This window comes from Mustela nigripes, chromosome 14 (genome assembly GCF_022355385.1).
Source record: "Mustela nigripes isolate SB6536 chromosome 14, MUSNIG.SB6536, whole genome shotgun sequence".
In the NCBI taxonomy this organism is placed as follows: Eukaryota; Metazoa; Chordata; class Mammalia; order Carnivora; family Mustelidae; genus Mustela; species Mustela nigripes.
The window spans coordinates 93,976,587-93,995,574 of NC_081570.1; the positions used below are offsets into that span (position 1 = coordinate 93,976,587).

The following is an 18,988-nucleotide window of genomic DNA, read 5'->3' on the forward strand; positions in this document are numbered from 1 at the left end:
TATTTTATGGATAAACGCTATAACTGTTCTACAAGATATATGAAATTTCTAAAGTTTTAGTATGTTCTGTTATTAGATCATCACTCATCACTTGATATTCTGATTTTTTTTTAAAGATTTTAAAAAATAATCACAGAGATCACAGGTAGGCAGAGAGGCAGGCAAAGAGGGGGAAGCAGGCTCTGAGCAGAGAGCCTGATGCAGGGCTTGATCCCAGGACCTTGAGATCATGACCTGAGCCAAAGGCAGAGGCTTAACCCACTGAGCCACCCAGGCTCCCCAATATTCTGATTTTTGAAATGTTATACATCAGAAATAACTGGATTTCCTTGCCACCCATATTATAATGAGATCTCATATCAGATTTTTAACCAAGTCCATTTTTGAGTTCTTTGTTATTTCTAGTTATTTTTCTGATGCTCTTGCAAAATGTGTTTCCTCTTCAAGGAGACTCATAAAAGGAACTTTCGACAAATATAGTTATTTAATATCTTTAAGATCATAAAACTAAGCTAAATAAAAATTTCCAGAACTAACAGAAAAAGCTGCATTCAAACAAGAATTAATAACATGGAGCTAAATGGATAAAGAAAGATGATTATGGTTTTTTTATGACTCTGACTTAAAAGATTGTTGGCTTTCTAATGTTTGCTCTTTCAGATTAAGGAAACTTTCTCTTAAAATATCCATGACCTACAGAAATATGATAAAAATATTCCTATATGGGGCGCCTGGGTGGATCAGTGGATTAAAGCCTCTGCCTTCAGCTCAGGTCATGATCCCCGGGTCTTAGGATTGAGTCCTGAATCGGCTCTATGAAGCAGAGAGCCTGCTTCCCTTCTCTCTCTCTGCCTGCCTCTGCCTACTTGTGATCTCTGTCTGTCAAATAAATAAATTAAATCTTTTAAAAAAATTCCTTTATGAACAAATTAAGATATTTAACTTTTCTCCCTACCTGAACCCTCTGAAATTCAGAAATCCTAAGTGAGTATTCTTTCTTTCATGGCAATTACAGTTATTTGCATAAGTTCAATAAAAATCTCTTCTCCTTATAAGAGAACACCATTGGAAACACTGGTTATATTTTCAAGGTTTGGACTGGAATGTTGTATTTGAGAGAAACATGCACAGACTCAGATATGACCGGACAGTTTTAAGGAATTAAGGTTGACTCTATGAAGCCAATAGAGCCCTTTGGAAGTGTTGGCTTGATACCCTTGCTTCTGGAGTTCTCAACAGCCTTTCCAGGTAAGAATGTTGCTTCCTGAAAGGTGCAAGAACCTCAGGATATTTTGGGAGCCTTGAGAAGAGGAATTAGCCCAAATCTACAGATATCACAAGCGAGTCTGATGGTAAGTATTTGGCTTGGCTTCTGGATTCAAGAGGCTACTAAAAATTTAATCTGGAGATTCCTTATGAAAAGTTCCAGGGGTATCTGATTGGCTCAGTCAGTAAAGCAAGCAACTTTCAGGCCTGAGGTTGTGAGTATAACCCCACTTAAAAAAAAAAAAGAGCCCACTTAAAAAAAAAAAGTTCCAGCAATACAAGTTTGAAAGACTATGGTCAGTCACGGCTCTTGCTGAGTAAATAATTGGGCCAAGTTTGTTAAAACTGGACCTGCTTTACAAACAAATTAGTCTTGAATTTGGCTATATTTAAAATGAGGATGATTATGGGGCACCTGGGTGGCTCAGTGGGTTAAGCATCTGCCTTCAGCTCAGGTCATAATCTGAGGGTCCTGGGATCCAGCCCTGCATCGGGCTCCCTGCTTAGCTAGGAGTCGTCTTCTCCCTCTGCATAACTCCTCTCCTTGTGTTCTCTCTCTCTCTCAAATAAATAAATAAAGTCTTTTTTTTTTTTTTTTAAATGAGGGTGATTATAGAGAGAAAATGTTTCAATAACACATCTTTGTAGACACTAGATTTTAATTTTATTTATTATAAACTAGACTAGATCCTGAATCCTTCTGGTTTCCTCAAGTATCTGGCCCTGGCTTTCCAAGCTAAGGTTTCTAGTCTTCTTCTCTTCTCCTAACTAAAACTGCCCATTTTTCCTAAAACCCTAAAGACTGATGCTGGACAACTTGAGGTTAGCTTCAGAGGAATTGCCACAAAACCAATATACAGACAATCTTTGTACCTGTTGCTCGATGGGATGCTCAAAAAGATCACAGGACACATTCAAATTACAAACCGAAAAAACCATCTGATTGCCACTGCCTGTTCCCACTCTGCCTGAGGACGTTTCAAGCCTGACATTTGAAAATCTGGCAGCATTCAAGACTCAGGCACTGGGTTTGTCATTTGCTCCAACCATTAACCTGTTTTTTACTTTTGTTTCCATAGAAAATGCCTCTTCCTAGTTACTTTACTGCTTCCTACCTAAGGCAGAATTTGTGTGATGGCTAGCACTTACTGCTCCTATAATGAACTCCCTCTGGGAAACAGAATCCGTATAGGTAAAATCAGACAGCAAGTCCCTTGGCAGCAAGAAGCCTTTGACCGCCAGGCCTGCCTTTGCAAGGTGGCGGGGACTGGATTACTCAGCTATTCTTTTGGATACCCACTGATAACAATTTTAGAGGGAATGATGGGTTTAACTGTAATGTTACTTTTCCATAAAATATACTTGGGGATAAAATTAATGATGTCATATAGTACCAAACTATGTGGGAAAATATCCAAGTTCTCTCTCTCTGAATTGCGTCCTATAGCATTTCATTTCCTTCCATTGCAAAGCCCCTACTGCACCCCAATTCAGCCTGAAGCAGTGACAGAAGACGGGCCTCCACCCACGTTCCATAGAAATGGAATGAAGGACTGACAGTGGGAAATTACAACAGGAAAAAAAAACTTAGCATGTCTCACTCCATATTGCTTCTATTTCCTTTGCTGCTAGAACCTTTAAATTAAAACCTTCTGCTTAGCCCAGGACATAGGCATTGCACAGCCAAGATCTGCAAGAATGGCTTTTTACCCTAAACCCACCTCACCTGAAGAAATAAAGAAGTGGCCAAAGTGGTCATCATTTTGGTTTTTCCACAGTGAGGAAAGATCGTAACTTGGGAGAATTGCGTTAATGAAGTTAAAACTAACAAAAAATTTAAAACTTATTTTTCAGACAACCATTTCCGCCCATCAGCTAGTGTGTCTTTTCAGACCCCACTAACAAGCTCACTAGCTGTCCAAGCAGAAGCCTGGACTCAAGGCCGGTTGATATGGCTCCAGCCTGGGAACGAGGCTCTGCATTTCTTTTTCTTTTTCTTTTTTTTTCTTTCTTTCTTTCTTTCTTTCTTTCTTTCTTTCTTTCTTTCTTTCTTTTTTTTTTTAAGATTTTCTTTATTTATTTGAGAGAGAGAGAGAGTGAGAGAGAGCATGAGAAGGGAGAAGGTCAGAGGGAGAAGCAGACTCCCCACGGAGCTGGGAGTCCCGGGACTCTGGGATCACGACCTGAGCAGTGGCTTAACCAACTGAGCCACCCAGGTGCCCAAGGCTCTGCATTCCTCATCAGAGACAACGAGCCTAAGACCCCACCTAGGTCATACCAGCTCTTGGCGCTGGCCCAAAGCCCTTTCTCTTTATCCTAAGAAAACCTCCTGATGTGAGGGACTATTTTGCCTTCTTCTGATGTTAAATCTCTGCCCCGAAGAAACATGGGAATATATGTTATGTTTGCCCCATGCACATGCTTCATCTTTCCCATAAATAATCATAAATTTCCCTACCCTTTTATCAAAATGTATGTAAAGGATTTTTTGGATTTTTTTCTTCTGTTTTAACATCATATTGGTTTCTTCAAATTCTGCTTATCGGAATTCTTTTACGGTCCATATGTCTTTTTTATAAATGTTACATCAAAACTAGACAATCTAAGTCAAGCACGTGTGCTATGTTTGCTCACCATTTGGTCTTAATAGAGAATACATATCACTTTTAAGATTCCCACCATTTATATTACAATAAATTTTCCTCAACAAAGAGCTCTAGATAATATATAAGAGATATATATTTTTATAAACAATATATAAAATATATATCATATACATATGCATACATTATGTATGCATACGTATATTGTGTGTGTGTGTGTGTGTGTGTATTTATTCCCCCCCCCAACACCTAGCAACGAGGGACTTGACATACTCAGGACAGACAAGCCTGTCATCCTGGAGCCAAGAGATATAAAATAAGGTCGATCTTCAGTACTTTCTGAGGAATGATTAGTGATCCAAAGGGGGAAATGATAAAGGAAATTTTCAACTTTCAGTGTTTGTGGGCCCTGCCCCTTGGCTCCCAGGGAAGCACGACTGTTATTTACCAAGATCAGAATGACTTCATCAAACTTCAAAGCAGGGCTCTACTGCTGTCCCGAGCACACATTGTACATCTGTTCGCAAATAACCTAAAAGAAACATTTCAGACTAAAGATAAGAATAACAATCTCCCTAAGTTCTGTTCCCATACTTCTGAAGCCTGCAGCCTTGCACATAAAATAAAAATAAAGTTTGTGATTTTTCTGAAATGTCCTTCATCGTGGTGATTTGTAACTCCTGATGTAACAAAAAACCACATATAACCCTGTAGTAAATGTTCTTTCTCAGGAGCGCTCTCTTCTTTGTGAAGATTGTGGATCCCGGGCAGCTGACCTCACTTGGGCTCGAATAAAACTCTCTTCCTTCTTTTTTCCCTTTTGCAATTTGCAAAGGTTTGTTCATTTTGCTGTGGACAGAGGCGACTGAGACTCTTGACCACCAGGAAATGGCTACTGTCGAGGGTGGTGGGAAAGCTGCTCCTCAGAAGGAGCCTGGCCTGGCCTCCACGACATGGCCGTCAGGACACTGAACCCCCAGCCCCCAGGCCTGAGGATGGCAAACCATATTTCCCCCTAGCTTCCTAAAGGGAGGTTGGGACTTTTTAAAAGTACACCTCACTAAAGGGAAGAAGGAGAAAAGTGTAAACACATAGGGACAGATGACTTAAGATGCCTGGATTTCTCTTCCAAAGTGCCAGATTAACCTGAGGGAGAAGACAAACATGTTTTGTTTGTTTAAGGCTTTTATTTATTTGAGAGAGAGAGCACAAGCAGGGGGAGGAGCAGAGGGAGAGGGAGAAGCAGATCCCCACTGAGCAGGGAGTCCGGCTTGACTCAGGGGCTCAATCCCAGGACCCCAGGATCATGACCAAAGTGGAAGGTGGGCGCTTAACCGACTGAGCCCTCTCGGCATCCCAAAAGGTGATTATGTTTTGAACTCCTATGATATGTCAGACAAGAATCTAAGTATTTCATATACGTTGGCTAACTTACTCCAATTCAAGCTTCACAACAGTTTTGTGAAATAGATTTTATGCCCATTTTATGAAGACAAGCAATGCCTGGGGAGCTTAAGGTTCTAAACTTCAGTTCCCATGGGTGGCTTGGGATTCAAACGCAGGTCCAATAGCATAACCAGTGCCAGTTCCACTGAGCCTGGATGTCCTGGCAGCCACTCACCTCGTCTGTCTTTGCTGGGAAATCTGGGGAGCCCTGTGCTAAAACACTTGGTTTGTTTTCTGGTCCTGAAGTCTTTCCCTGTGTCTAGGACTCCTTCAGCTCTCTGAACACCCAAAAGGGTGATCGGTTAATATCTCCTCTCCCCACCCGAAGGAGTCAACATTTCTGGGTTAACTTTGGCCCTTGACAGTCAGATTCTAAGACTCTTGCCTTTTTTCCCTTTTGTGAAGGAAAGTTTTGGCTTTCCTATTCAGTGTGACTAGCTAAGATGTGATTTTCAGAGGCGAGGCACTTGAGGGAATGGCACAGGCAGTCCAAAAGACCCAGACAAAAAAGAGATTTAGGGGAACATCTTAAGAACCCTCCAGGGCCACTGCTTATAGGCACATCAAGCCTTCTGTGTAGCCAAAATCAATGAAAGTATAATCTCTGTTCTGTAGGGAGGAGAGTCCATGACAGTTATGAGATTTAAAAAGGCTATGTATTATACTAAATATTAGAAGCCACAAATGGTCCAAACTCTTCATGTAACCTTTGAAAAAATAGGGACCCAGAGTGTGAAGTGACTTTACTACAGGTCCAACAGCCAACTGGTAGACTTTCAACTTGCAGTCCAATGTTCCCTATGCTCTGCCACTAAAGAGACAAGCTGGACATGTTAGTGCTGCTCTGGGTCCTGAACCCAGGTGCTCCCGACCAACAGCTGTCACTCTGAACACTCTTTCCTCCTGTGAAGAGTTGTACCTCAGAGGTCCTGGGTGCCTTGGGACATATGGGGAGCAGTGTGCAGAGGAGAAAGATGGAGTTTGTTCAGAGAATAAGGAGAGCTTGGGCCATAGTTCTCAAATTCTCTCGGCTCCAGCTGTACTACGTGAATCCCCGCTCACCAGCCAACAGCCTGGCCCAGGGGTGGGTGTGGGGCGGCTGCTGTTTCATGGCCAGTGTTCCACCTCTTCCTGCCTCCCTGCCTTTGGCCCCCCTCAGGCCCAGAAGAAGCGGCAGGAAGGCACATACCAAGCTTGAAACTGCTTTTATTGCGGAGGAGGGGGACTGAAGGGAGTCCTCCCAGATCTATCGCAAGTGCTCCAAACTTAGGAAAGAAATACAATAAATAGGTGATAAGTAGGGAGGGCTCTCAATGCAGGGAGGAGGGGCTCCGCTGGTTTCAACCCCTGGGCTTGTGCTGGGCGAGCTGGGGTGTGGGGTATGGTGCAAACTGGGGACCTGAGAGTGGATTTTTTCAAGGTTCCAAAAAGTATCAGATCTGCCATCCTGCTTGGTCTCAGAAGCATCTGGGTTGGGACCTAATGACTCACCTGAAGAAAGAAAAGGATTAAGGCGAGGCAGGTGCCCAGTGAGGGCTCCCCGGGGCTCGTAGCAACCATCAGCCTAGAGCATGAAGTCAAGCCTCTGGGGCTGTATCCTGTGCCCGGGACCTGTCGCACTCCATTCTGGCCCAGGGCTGGGCCTGCGGGACTGTCCATCTGGCATTGTCCCTCCCACCCAGGGAGCATCCCGCATTTCCTGTGGGGGTCAGGGCCCCCGGGTGTCCTCACCCCCAGCATCCTTCTGACGGCGTCTAACCGTGCCAGGACCCGTGGGGCCTCCTGTGGACACAGCATCTGCAGCTCCCCAGGTCTCAGGTGAAGCAGCTGGCTCCCTGTGAGGAACCTGAGGCTCTTCACAGTTCTGGGATTGAGAACGGGGAGCAGTCAGCGGCAGAGCGAAGGACCTGGGCCTGTGTATTTGGGGCTTGGTCTATTTTGGAGCATTGGATAAGAGGCTGTTTGGGCTTGGAGGCTGGGGTTGCGGGAGAATTCAGGGAATAGGGTATCTGGAGGTGAAGAAGAAAGAATTCACATGTCGGCTTAAACCTATTTCAGGACTCCAGGGTTTGAATCGAGAAATACCCTGGAAGAGAATTTTGTGGTGGGAAGGGGTGGCTGGCAGCTGAAGTTCTTCCCGAGCTCCTGGGAATCCTGCTCTATTCCCCAAGGCAGAGGCTTCTCATTTAGTGCTTCAGGCCAGGCATGGACACTCCTATTCTTCTACTCTAACTCAGCAGGTGGGGGACACTGCGGGTCTTTTCTGTACCCCGTATGTTCTGTGTCTCTGGCTTTCCTTGGCTATAATTTGAGTACTTTGAAGAGGTTCTCCCGACACACCCTCTGTGGCTAGGCACTTACATGGTGGAGAAGTTCTCAGCCTGCAGCCAGGCTCTGACCTCCTCAGGCGTTGAGCTAAGTCGAAGCATTGGAGCCTAGAATGAGGGGAGCTGGGGGTCAGGGGCCATCTCATTTCATTTTTTAAAAAAGATTTAATTAATTAATTAATCAATTATATATTTTATGGAGTTATAATATATGTGGAATTATAATATATAATATTACATATTATATATAAATATTTATTTATAAATAAATATATAAATAAATAAGTTTAATGAATTTATTTATTAGAGAGAGGGAACACAAGCAGGGGGAGCAGGAGAGGGAGAAGCAGGCTTCCCGCCGATCAGGGAGCCCCAGGGAGCTCTAACCCAGGATGCTGAGACCATGACCTGAGCTGAAGGCAGACGCTTAATGACTGTGCCACCCATGTGCCCTCATCTCATTTCTACCCATAGCCCCCATCATCTGAGCCCCTGCTCTGGGTTCCTGTCAAATCACTTATCTCACTCCATGGTTTGCTTCTTTGGTGGGGACAAGGCTTATTCTCTGCTCTGGCCCCATGATAAACTTGGCACGTAGTAAGCCTGTGATAGTACCGATGAACTTGAACCAGGACTATCTCCTCCACTTATCATTGAATCCTCCCGGCTTCCACCCCCGACTTATAGTTTCTGGATAGTCTAGGCCGGGTGGTACCCGAGAAGGTGACTGGCTCTGGCTCCTGGAGGCCCCCGACTGTAGGGGCTCTAGGATGTTGCTGGGAATGTAGCCGGTCTGTCCCTTCTCATTCTTCACCAGCCACCACCGCTTGCTCTGGTCCAGGACCTGCCGAGAGGCACTACCTCAGTCACCTGAGCCTCTGTCCACACCGCCCCTCCCCACCCCAACAAGGCTTTCTTCCTTCTTGCCATCCCCTACCCTTCTTCTTCCTATCTAGGCCACCCATCCCAGCAGCCGCATACCTAGACCACCAACGCCAGGCTGCCTATGAATCCCACCAACCACCACCTCCTTTCCTAGGCTCAAGCCAATGCCTCACCTCCAACACCTCTTCCTGGGCCACAGTCAGTTCCTGTGGGTTCCTGGCTTCAAACTCATACAGGACTTGCATTTTCAGGGCTGGCCTGACAGGTCTGGGGCCGGAGGGCGCATGGTTGGGGTCCCCAGGCTGAAGGTCATGATGTGTCTCCTCTTGAGCAAAGTGGGAGGTGCTCCCTAACTCAGGGCTTTTCCCCCTCCCCCCGACCACACACAGTCAGGATGGCTGAAGAACAGAACCATTAGAGACCGAGTCCCTGTCCCAGCCCCAGGTGTCTCCTGCCTGGAGTCTAGTGGTGACTTCTCAGCTGCTGCAGAGTTTAATGGCAGGTCAGTATGAGACGGGGCTTGGGGTGGGGTCTCCCACAGCTTGGAGGGGTCTGAAATGTCACTGATTTCTGAAGACTCTGCTAGCACTGGACCTTTCTATGTCTGAGTTCTCCTCTGAGTGCTTTATACCTGAGCTTTGGGGAATCAGAGGCATGTGCAGGTTGTATGATGAGAAGGATTGGAGTCTGAGAAGGTAAAACACTACTTTTCACCTAAGTTAGACAGGGGGGGCAAGTGACCAGCTATAAGTGAGCCCAGAGGGTCTCTGAGTTGTAGAATCCACGGATCCACAGGGTCAGTCCCGCCCCTCCCTCCCCAGAATCATACTGTCCCTACTAAGCCCAGGGCATACCGGAGGGAGGTAGAGTTCTGGTATCCTGAGGGTGCCTGTAGGGGAAAAAAAAAAAAAAAAAAAGAGCGCGCAGGAGCAGGGAGTCAGCCAGCATGGTGGTCGGGAGCTGGGGTATCAGACCACAGCCCTGCTCCCACACACCTGCCTCATATCCCCTCCCCTGCCTGGCGACCATGTAGGTCCGGGTCCCTCTGCGAACCTACCTTCCATGTCATTGTCATGTGACTGTGGTTTGGACTGAGAGGGCAGAAAGGAGCAAGAGAACAGGGCTTTGAGCAGGGCGCTTTGCGAAGCTCCCCTTACCTGGCTGGAGGGTTCTGGAAGCTGCCAACCATCAGAGAATGTGGGTTGGTAGGGCGGGGGCTCAACACCTGTCCAGTCGGCCCTGAGGAGAGAACAGAGCTGAGTCCACTCTGCCAGGCTGTTGGATGTGGATAGGGAGGAGACGGCAGGACCCAGCCTTGGGATCTTCTAGGGAAGGGGGGACATGGCCTGTGAGCACAGATAAAAGGCCAGACACCCATACAGGGGCACATGGTGAAGCACGCACACCTCCCACTGTGTGGGTCTCTGCAGCCCAGCCTCACCCCGGCTGTCAAGTGCAGATACATCAAGTTGATAAGAACAGACTGGGTCCTTCAGCACAAGGACAGGGGGTTTGGATCAAAGGGGTGGAACCACGGAGTGTCGTAGCTGGAAGATCGCCCCCCTAACCCCGGGGTCTTGGGCAGGGCTTCTCAGACCTGTTTTTCATATCTTGGCAGCAGCTCTGTTTCTTTTGGCTAACTCATGGGTGGAACTCCACCTCGAATTATAGGACCTGCTATGCTTGAGTCTAAGGTGGCGACTGCTCCTTGCTTCCCTGCCTTCCTTCCCCCTCCTGGCCCGCTGCACTGCCACTGCAGGAAGAGGAATCTCTTCCAAGGGCCTGTCCCTGGGGAAACCCTGCTCACCTTGAGGAAACTCCCTCCCTCCGTCACCAGGCCAAAGGGGAGTATTCCTTCTGGAACGCCCCAGGGTTACTGCTCCTCTCCCACTGTATCTCATATGCTTCCCATATCTGTGTTTCTCACTCTCCGGAGCCCCTCTATAGTGTCCCGAGTGCAGTGGGTAGTATATTGGAGACAGCTAGTATCTACTAGTATCTACCCAACGGGCATGAATACACCATTCTTTTTCATTGGTTCCCTTCCTTTACCCTAAAAACATTCTCAAGTCTTCCCTTGACCCTGCTAATATTCCTTTCAGGCAGTCATTCTAGCACCTTCTCTTTTCTGAGGATGTGTCTATACACTCTGCCTACATTTTCTTACCTCCAGGTCTTTCCTTATTTTTTGCAATCTGATTTTTAGCTCTGCTATTACTCTATCAAAACTCATTCTTGGGGCACCTGGAGGCTTTGTTGGTTAAGTGTCTACCTTTGGCCCAGGTCATGATTCCAGGGTCCTGGGATCGAATCCCACAGAGTCCCACATCAGGCTCTCTGCTCAGCAGAGAATCTGCTTCTCCCTCTCTTTCTGCCCTTTCCCCCTGCTTGTGCTCTCTCGCTCTATTTCTCATGTTTTCTCTCAAATAAATAAAATCTTAAAAAACAACTACAACAACTTGTTCTTCAAAAGTCCCAATAATCTCCCAGTTGCCAAAGACAATGGCCTTGTAGAGTCTACGTGCTTCTAGATCACCACAGCATTTAATGCCATTTGTAATTTCTGGTCAGTTTGCCTATATGCAAGTCACCTAAATATAATTTGCCAAAACTCAACTCGTTTGAGGGTTTTTACAACTTTTGGGTTAGTCTCTTTTCTGTATAGTCTTTTCTGTTAGTCTCTTTCCATTCATTCATTTATTGATTTTTGGTTATTTGAAGAAACTGGAAAATATTTTAGGACACATCTGACTTCATTTTATATTTGGAATAATAAACAGGGACAGAGAAGAGAACAGAAATTACCGGGGACTGGGGAGAGGGAGGCACGTGTACAGAGTTTCTGTTTGGCATGATGAAAAAAGTTCTGGAAACAGCTGTGTACCTGACAGCTACACAACCCAGGGAACATAACCTAAGGCTCTTGATTTATATACTTTAAATGGTAAATCTTATCTTATGTATGTTCTCCCACAGTGAAATCAATAAACTACACTGAGTTTTAATTCATGTCTTTAGACAGATGGGGTGAAAATTCTTCTAACGAGGCTGCATAGGAAAGGGCTGCCCATGAGACAGAAGACAGAAGACTCACTAGCACAACTGGCTGACTTCCTGGTTCTTTCTAGAACCCTCTTCTCTCCTGCTTTTCATGCCCCTCCTTTTTTGTTTCTCCTTTTAACTCTCTGGAGTTTCTCTTGGCCTCCTTGACCCTTTCCCTCCTTTGCCACCTGCATGGGGACGTGTCCCTTCCTTCGCCTCCCACGGGCTGGGGTGAGCCTTGATGCTTTAAGTGAGTCCCTGGGGCTCCCTCTGGAGCCCTTCCCCCAAGGGGCTCCAGATGTCACTTGCGTGCTCACTGTTCTCAAACCCACAGTCCAGCCAGGACCTCTCTCCTGTGTTCGGGGGCCCCTCACTATCTGGGGAATGTTTCACCGAAGCCCCAGCTTGGTGCACCCCCGGCTGGTTCCACCTCCTGCCTGCTCCCCGAGGCCCTGGTCAGCGAGGCCTGACTGCGCTGTGGCTCATCTCATGGCCACACCGCGTAGTGCAGCTTTTTTCCTTTCCCCACCCTGGCCCGCTGGTTGCTAAGTCTTAGTTGATGTGACATCGGCAGCTCTTCCATCAGCAAGCCTCCAAGTCCGGCTGGATTGAGACAAAGTTTTCACTTTGTCCTTGACGAAAATGAGAAAATATTTTAATAGCAAGCAGGCTGCCAACTCTGCTTTCTTGGCAAGAGTTGTTCTTTCTTCCTTCAGTGGTGTGGGTGATGGTGAGTGGCCAACTTTTCGTTTTTGCTTTTTTTTAACTGTTTGTACTTAGTCTAATAAAAAGTTGGGAACTCCATGTAGAAGTCATCCCAAATTTCTTTTGCGTTATTTCTGGCGTGTGACAACGTAGAGCCTGCCATTTCCAATGTCTGGCCCAATGCCCCCATGCCCAGGCCTTGTTCTCACTCACCGGCTGGTGGTCCAGGCCACACCCAGCCTCTTCCAGAAGTCAGTCTCAGCCGGGCTGAGGCAGGACTGTAGCAGGTCTATGGCTTTGGGGGTGAGGAGCGGGGAGATCACTTGGGTTGCTAGGCCAGGCTCAGGGCAATGGGCCAAGATCTAGGGGAGGGATGGAGGGTGTCAGGAAGCTGAGGCTCTCCCAGGGTCAGAGAGGAGGGGGAAGGGGCCCGCAATTCTGCGGGCTTCCCACTCTTGTAACACCATACTGCCTCAGGCCTCCAGCTCCATTCCTGTCTCCCTTGATCCCTGGTGTCCTCACACCAACCCAAGCCCATCTTGCCTGTTGAGGGGTTCTGTACACAGCAGGGGTGGTGTCTTGGAGTCAATGACGAGGCCGTATTGTGGGGAGCAAGATGCAGGCCCCACAACCTCCCTCTGCCCCCTGCCTTCTGCCCTGGCCTCTGCTCTGTCTTAACCTTAGCCTGGCCTTCTTCGTCACCCTGTGGTCCCCAAACTCACAGAGTCTAGAAGTTGGAAGAGGATGTGCACGAATTCAGGGGCGTTCCCCTCCTGCATCCAGGTGGCCAGCTTCCCCTGGGGACACAGCACATTATGGGCTACTACCCTTCATCCTTCCCCAGGAGCCCAGGACCCTGTAACTGTTCAGGGGTTTGGGAGGGAGCCTGGCACTCTCCAAATGTCCCAAGAGGAGGAGGGGAGGTTCCCAGGGGAGAAGCTAGAGAGGGAAAGGATTGGGGTGTCTCCAAGACCAGAGAGGAGGTGGTTTTTGGGGTGGGATGAGGGGAGGGCTGTGGACTTGCAAAGAGTCACATACTAGGAGGTTGAAGCTGTACTTGATCTTCTGGAAGCAATCCGTGTACTGGGCCTGTGTCATCACTATAGGGGAGGGCAAAGGTGGTGGGCTGTAGATCATCCCAAGACCATGCCCCCACCTTCCTCCTCTCCCCTGCAGCCCTCAGCACTCACCCCACTGATTCTTGGCCTTTTTCTTCCCCAGTCTCTTCTTCTTATGATTGTTCATTCCCTGGGTCTCTTTCAGCTTTCCTGTAAACAGCTCGATGTCCCGAAGGACGTGGTTTAGTATCTCCTGGACCCAAAACAACCATGCCCTTGAGTGGCCAGTTGGGCCTACCCTGTGACTCCCACAACCTTGCCCCCAACCCTTTCTCACCACCAATCAGAGTCTCAGGCCCAGCCAAGGGCCTGATCAAGCCTCCCTGTTCCTCCTCAGTCCCAGGTCTGCCATGGCCAACCCGGGCCCGGGCCCATAGAGCCTCAGCCAGCTCAAGATCACCTCCAGTTACCTCATCCCTCTCCAGATTCTCGGGTGATGGAGGCCGCAGCGGAGGAGGCAGAGTGAAGGTGCCTAGTTCTCGGACACTGGAATTGCGTGCCAGGGGCCTTGGGGATGGTGGCGCGCCTGCAATGGAAGGGGACCATGGCCCAGAACCTTTTTGATCTTTGATCCAAACCTTCTTTCCACCTGCCCTCATGCCCCACACTTACTGCACCCTGCGGTCATCCAGTAGGGCTGTTCTGGAGGGGACCCCTTCTCCAGTGGGGGTGCCTGCTCCTTGGGGAATGATCTTTCCAGAGGAGGCCCCCTCCATCTGTCTTGGCTGGGGCGATGGGCTCCAGATGGGGGTCTGCTGAGCACAGGATGGGAACACAGCTTAGATGGGGTTCTTGGGACAGAGGCTCTGCCCTAGGATCAAGGGCAGCACCACCCTCTCCAGGAGAGCCACTTGCTCTGCTCCCTGGTCTCTACCTGGACTCACCCTGCCTCATCTGCCTGCTCTATGGGCCCTCTCGGTCCCATGTCAGTCTCCTGGCACATCTCCAGGGTTCCTTGGGCCCAGTCCCAGCTCCTCCCCTGTGCCCATCTGCACCCTAGCCCCAGACTGGTCCCTCCCCAGTTCCAAGCCCAGGTCAGTGGAGCCACAGGCTCCTAGGATTTCCCAGAATTAGGGCCAGGGCCTGACCTACCCAGGCCCAGGCTCTGAGGTCCTGCAGGTAGGAGGGGGCACAGACGCCTACCTTTGCTGTTGCTCCTCCTCCAGGGCCCTCTGCAGGCCGGTCCTTAGTTGCTCTGCCTGGAGGAAGTGGCAATCAGGCAGGCTGTATGTGCGTCAGCAGTGGGAGGTTTTCAGGGGGGCCCTGTACCCACTTCCTCCCAACCTCGCCCCAGGTCCCTCACCCCCACTTCCTGGCACTGGAAGAGCAGAGTGCTGGTGGCTGGCAGGCCCGACTCCTGCACCGTGATGGACAGGATGGAGTTGTAGGAGCAAGTGTTGAGCGCTGTGTCCATGGCCTGGATGCTGTCCAGGCGGTAAGAGTCCAGCTCCTCCTGGGCCAGACAGAGAGTTCGGCCGTGACGCCACTGAGCACTGGGGTGGCTACTGGGAACTCCTAGCCTGGGCTGCCCCAGATCTCCCTGTGGCCCGGGACAGGGTGTCATCTTCCCTGACCCTGATGCTTCTGTCCCCCAAGCCTCCGTAGGCCTGGGTGTGTACTGTATATGGGGACAGGTGGCTGCTGCTTGGGACACAGAAGGGATGGAGTCCATGCCCCGTGCTGGCTTCTCCAAAACCCATGTGTGCTATGACCCACTGCAGAGTCTGGTGGGGTGGGGGGTGCTGACCTTTGTCTCAATGTCCAGCAGCTGGAGCCAGCCATCTCTGACCTGCAGGAGCAAGTCTTGGCTCCACACCCGGCCCTGGGCATCCATCTCCTGCAGCTTCCTCAGGGCATCCCTGGGGTCCTGGACTTTATGTGTCCCCAGCTTACATGTCATCAGGTGCTGAGGGGAAAGGAGGTTTGGAGAGAGGGCGCGCAGGTGGTGGTGGGCAAGGGTGGGGGAAAGGCAGCAGAGGATGTGTTCCTGGCCTCCTTGTCGGGGAGGTCCCAGGCCATCCCCATAGAGAAGCCTTCAAGGGCCGATGGGAGATCAGTCGCAGCTGGGCTAGGATAGGGCCCCGGGTGTCAGGGTCAGATGAGCTGCGCCAGAGCATTCAGGACTCTGGAGGAAGGAGGTCCTGAAGGATGTCATGGCCCTTACCAGCCCAGGCCAGCAGAGGGGGCTGTTTGGTGGTAGATGTGGGCTCTAATAACCCAACCAAAAAAGTCTGAACTCCTATGGGCGGGATATAGGACCCTCAGATTTTGTCTCTGGCTTTTTTTGCTCCCTTTGGGAATCCACCATTCCAACCTGGTCCTTCCCCTCACTGCCCGAGCATTTCCTGCCTCCCTGCCTTGGCTCACACTCTTCCCATGCCCAGAATGCTTTTCCCCACTTCTGCTAGTCTAGCCCTTTCCCGTCTCCCAGGAAGATCAAGAGCTCCCTCTGAATTTTGCCTGATGAAGGCCATGGTCATCTCGGTCTCACTCAGAGCCTTGACCCGTGCGAATCCTATCATCCTGGCAGGTGTTCGTGTTACTCTCCCTCCTTGAGGAGACCCCTCCCTTCTCCCATCCAAATGCTACCTTCAAAAGCCACAGTCCTACACTTGCCCTCTCCTCCAGGCCCTTGCTGGGGGGCCACCATTGCCTCCTGCTCCTGATGCCCCGCCCTGCTCTCTGCCCAGCCCTCAGCGCCTCTCTGGGAGTTCATGCTGCCTACATGTTCTGGGATGTCTACACGAACTCATGCACATCTGGGACACAGCTCCTCTTACTCCCACCTGCCAGGTCTCATGGAGCCAGTTCCCTGTGAGGCCCAGGACTCCACCTGGCTGAGGGTTGGGGAGTCCCGCCCCTGCTGCCCTGCAAGCCTCCAGACCACTGCCCCTGTGTCCCTCCCTGCTTCTTCCCCCTGAGAACCCAAATCTGCTGTCTGTCCCCAGTGTGTCAACCTGATGAGGTGTCTGCTTGTCCCCCCCCACAGCCTTCCAGCCTGCGCTTGCCCTGTGGCGTCTGCAGCCCGTCAGGCCACCAGATCTCACAGTGCCCATGCCGTCTGCCTGCACAAGCGGGGCGGGAGCCTTCCTTTCAGCCCCCAAGTAGCGCATGCCTGCCCTGGGGGCTCTAGCCCAGACCTCTTCCTGCTGAGACAGGGATCTGCCAGAGTCCTTGCAGGAACCGCTAGGAACCGCTGTCCTCCCACAGGCCATCCTCCTGCCGCCGTGCTGGGTCCTGGGCAAAGAACACTGGCCCAGGGTTACTCACCTCCACCCTGTGCTGCAGACAGGTGGGCTCAGAGGAGATGGCCTGCACGTAGTCCTTCCGCTGCACTGCAGGGGAGCAAAGCAAGGGGATGGAGGGCGAGGAACCCAAGGGGTAGGGTAGGGTGGGGGGGTGGTCAGCGACGGGGGGTGGGGGGGTGGGATGGGGGTGGGGGGAGACCCCTGAGGGTGGGGGTTCCAGGAGGGAAAGAGAGAGCAGACCAGAGGGGGCGCTTACGGTAAATGGCTCTGCTGCTGGGCCGGGACATGCTGGCACAGTGAGAGGACTCCCAGAACCTACACTGAACCACAGAGACAACCATCAGGGCTGGGGAGGAAAACACGAGGGCAGAACCGGGCAGGAGACGCGCTCTTGCAGCTCGCCCCTCACTCAGGCCTGGGTCCTCCAGGACCAGACCCAAAACTTCTGGCTCCAGGGGCCTTTCTGGAACCATCTGCAGCCTTGAGTTCCTCCAAGGAGCCCCATCTCGGCTGGGCTGGGGAGGCTCAAGGCAGGCTCCTGACCTCCCATTTTTTGGTCACTAAGGCTCATTCCCTTGGGCTCGAGAAGGCTGTGTGGACAGGCACCTGGGAACATATCTTGTCTTGGGCCTGAATGTGAAAGATGCCAGGTCCAGGGGCTGCACCTAGCTTCTGGAGGAAGGGTGGCAGGTACAGCACCCTTTCTTGCCAAAACAAGCCTCTTGTCCAAGCCTGTTTCGGTTCTGCAAATCCAGAAGAGGTCGATGTTGTCCCTTAAGCTGAGGTCGAACTTAGGAGTGGTGTGTTGTGTGTGTCTATCTGTTTGCACGCTTTAATCATGGGGCTCTGTAGGATTTGTCAATGATCTGTACCTCCCTGAATGTCTTAGATAATCAAGACTCCTGTCTCCTCACCTTTCCATACTCTGAACCCTCTGCCCAGAGCCCCTCCCTACCCAGCCCTTGAAATCCAGCTCAAGGATCACCTCTTTCGTGAAGCCCCTCCTTGACCACCGCTCTCCCCTGCCCAGAGTGCCCTCCCGATGCCACAGTCAACCTTGTATGTTTCTCACAAAGACAGCCACTCTGGTTAGTGTGTGAACCTGGGGCTGCACCCCTTATAAATACCGTATTTCACTTTCACTCCCATCGTATGGACTTCTTTGGCTCTACGCACTGTTCTATGGACTTCACCCTCATCAACTCTCTTAGTCCTCAAAACCACCTCACCCAGAGGGTGCTGTTATTGTTCCATTTACCCGATGGGGACTCTGAGGTTCAAAGAGGGTAACAGGCTTGAGGTCACCAGCGAGTATTTCCTGGAGAATGAGCCTAGCCCAGTCTGGCTGCACACTCCAGGCTTTAACTGTGTAGATATGTCTCTGTGTAGATATAACTCTGTAGATATGTCACAGCACAGGGCTGTGATCTGCCGAGGACAGACTTGTCTTGCCATGGCTGTCTCCCCAGTGCCTTCCCAACATGGGGTGGAGGGGAGGGGTTGTCTAGAATACACACAGGTTGAAAAGCAATGGAGGTAAGTATAGTGCGTGTGCATGCATGGGTGGGGGGGGAGTGAACTGAGCATGTGGGTCAAGGGTAAGTGTCACTGGGATGACGTGTGTATGCATCATGAATAGGGTGTCAAGTCTGTGGACACCATGCATCTCCATGGTGTGCCTGGGTTGTACAGAAACCCTGAAATATCCCGGGCAAAGTATAAGAGAGCAGCCCACACCTGTTTATTAGGACTGTTATGAAAATAACAGAGGTTCTGATAAGATGACTCAGGGATGGGGAAATCAGTTGCTAGGAAACGACTGAGGGATTGTGGAGGAGGTGGCTGGCTCTGTTTTCCTTGTTTGGGAGCACCGAGTCCCCTTGGAGGGGACAGGGCTGATGGAAGCCTGCTCCTCCCCACTCTACACCCCTGGGTGCAACACTTCCTGCTTCTAGGTCCGGAAGAGAAAGAAGAGAAAATTAGCTCTGCTTGGTCAGCCCTACTCCCCTCCTCCCGTGCTAGTATGTGGGTCCGTGTGCGCAGGTCTCCCGGAACTGTCTGAAGCTCAGAATCGCAGACGACAATAGAGGGGAGGCAGCTGACTTTGGCCTGCTTTCCCCTTGGGGGAGGAGGGCTGTGGCCACCTAGTTGCCCCACGTATCCCCTGAACTTAAGGGTTTGGCTCAGGGAAGGTGTGTCTGCATCACAGACCCTGGGAGAAGAAGACCAGAGATGCTTCTTCTTCTTCTTTTTTTTTAAGATTCCATTCATTTACTTGGCAGAGAGAGAGATCACAAGTAGGCAGTAGGCAGAGAGGCAGGCAGAGAGAGAGAGGAGGAAGCAGGCCT

At 50.3% G+C, this 18,988-nt stretch overlaps 1 protein-coding gene across 1 annotated transcript; it reads right to left on the reverse strand.

Annotated features, from left to right (window-relative positions):
• Positions 1–5,867: 5,867 nt before the first annotated feature.
• EPS8L3 (EPS8 like 3) lies at positions 5,868–16,957 on the reverse strand. The gene is made up of 18 exons (XM_059377108.1): positions 16,897–16,957; positions 16,663–16,727; positions 15,140–15,298; positions 14,696–14,845; positions 14,536–14,591; positions 14,005–14,144; positions 13,803–13,918; positions 13,465–13,585; positions 13,313–13,374; positions 12,997–13,071; positions 12,488–12,636; positions 9,685–9,766; positions 9,382–9,416; positions 8,701–8,896; positions 8,358–8,486; positions 7,677–7,750; positions 7,047–7,179; positions 5,868–5,924 (listed from the first exon to the last, which is right to left on the reverse strand). Exons 1-18 carry the CDS (start codon positions 16,925–16,927, stop codon positions 5,868–5,870), a joined length of 1,830 nt encoding a protein of 609 aa, XP_059233091.1. The 5' UTR covers positions 16,928–16,957.
• Positions 16,958–18,988: the final 2,031 nt, after the last annotated feature.

Excerpts from the sequence above, each read along its gene's own strand:
- EPS8L3 (XM_059377108.1), bottom strand. The coding sequence starts at position 16,927 with ATGTCCCGGCCCAGCAGCAGAGCCATTTACC. Across the intron at positions 16,728-16,896 it reads CAGCAGCAGAGCCATTTACC|TGCAGCGGAAGGACTACGTG; the intron begins GTAAGCGCCCCC and ends GCTCCCCTGCAG. Across the intron at positions 14,145-14,535 it reads GAGGAGGAGCAACAGCAAAG|ACCCCCATCTGGAGCCCATC; the intron begins GTAGGCGTCTGT and ends TGTGCTCAGCAG.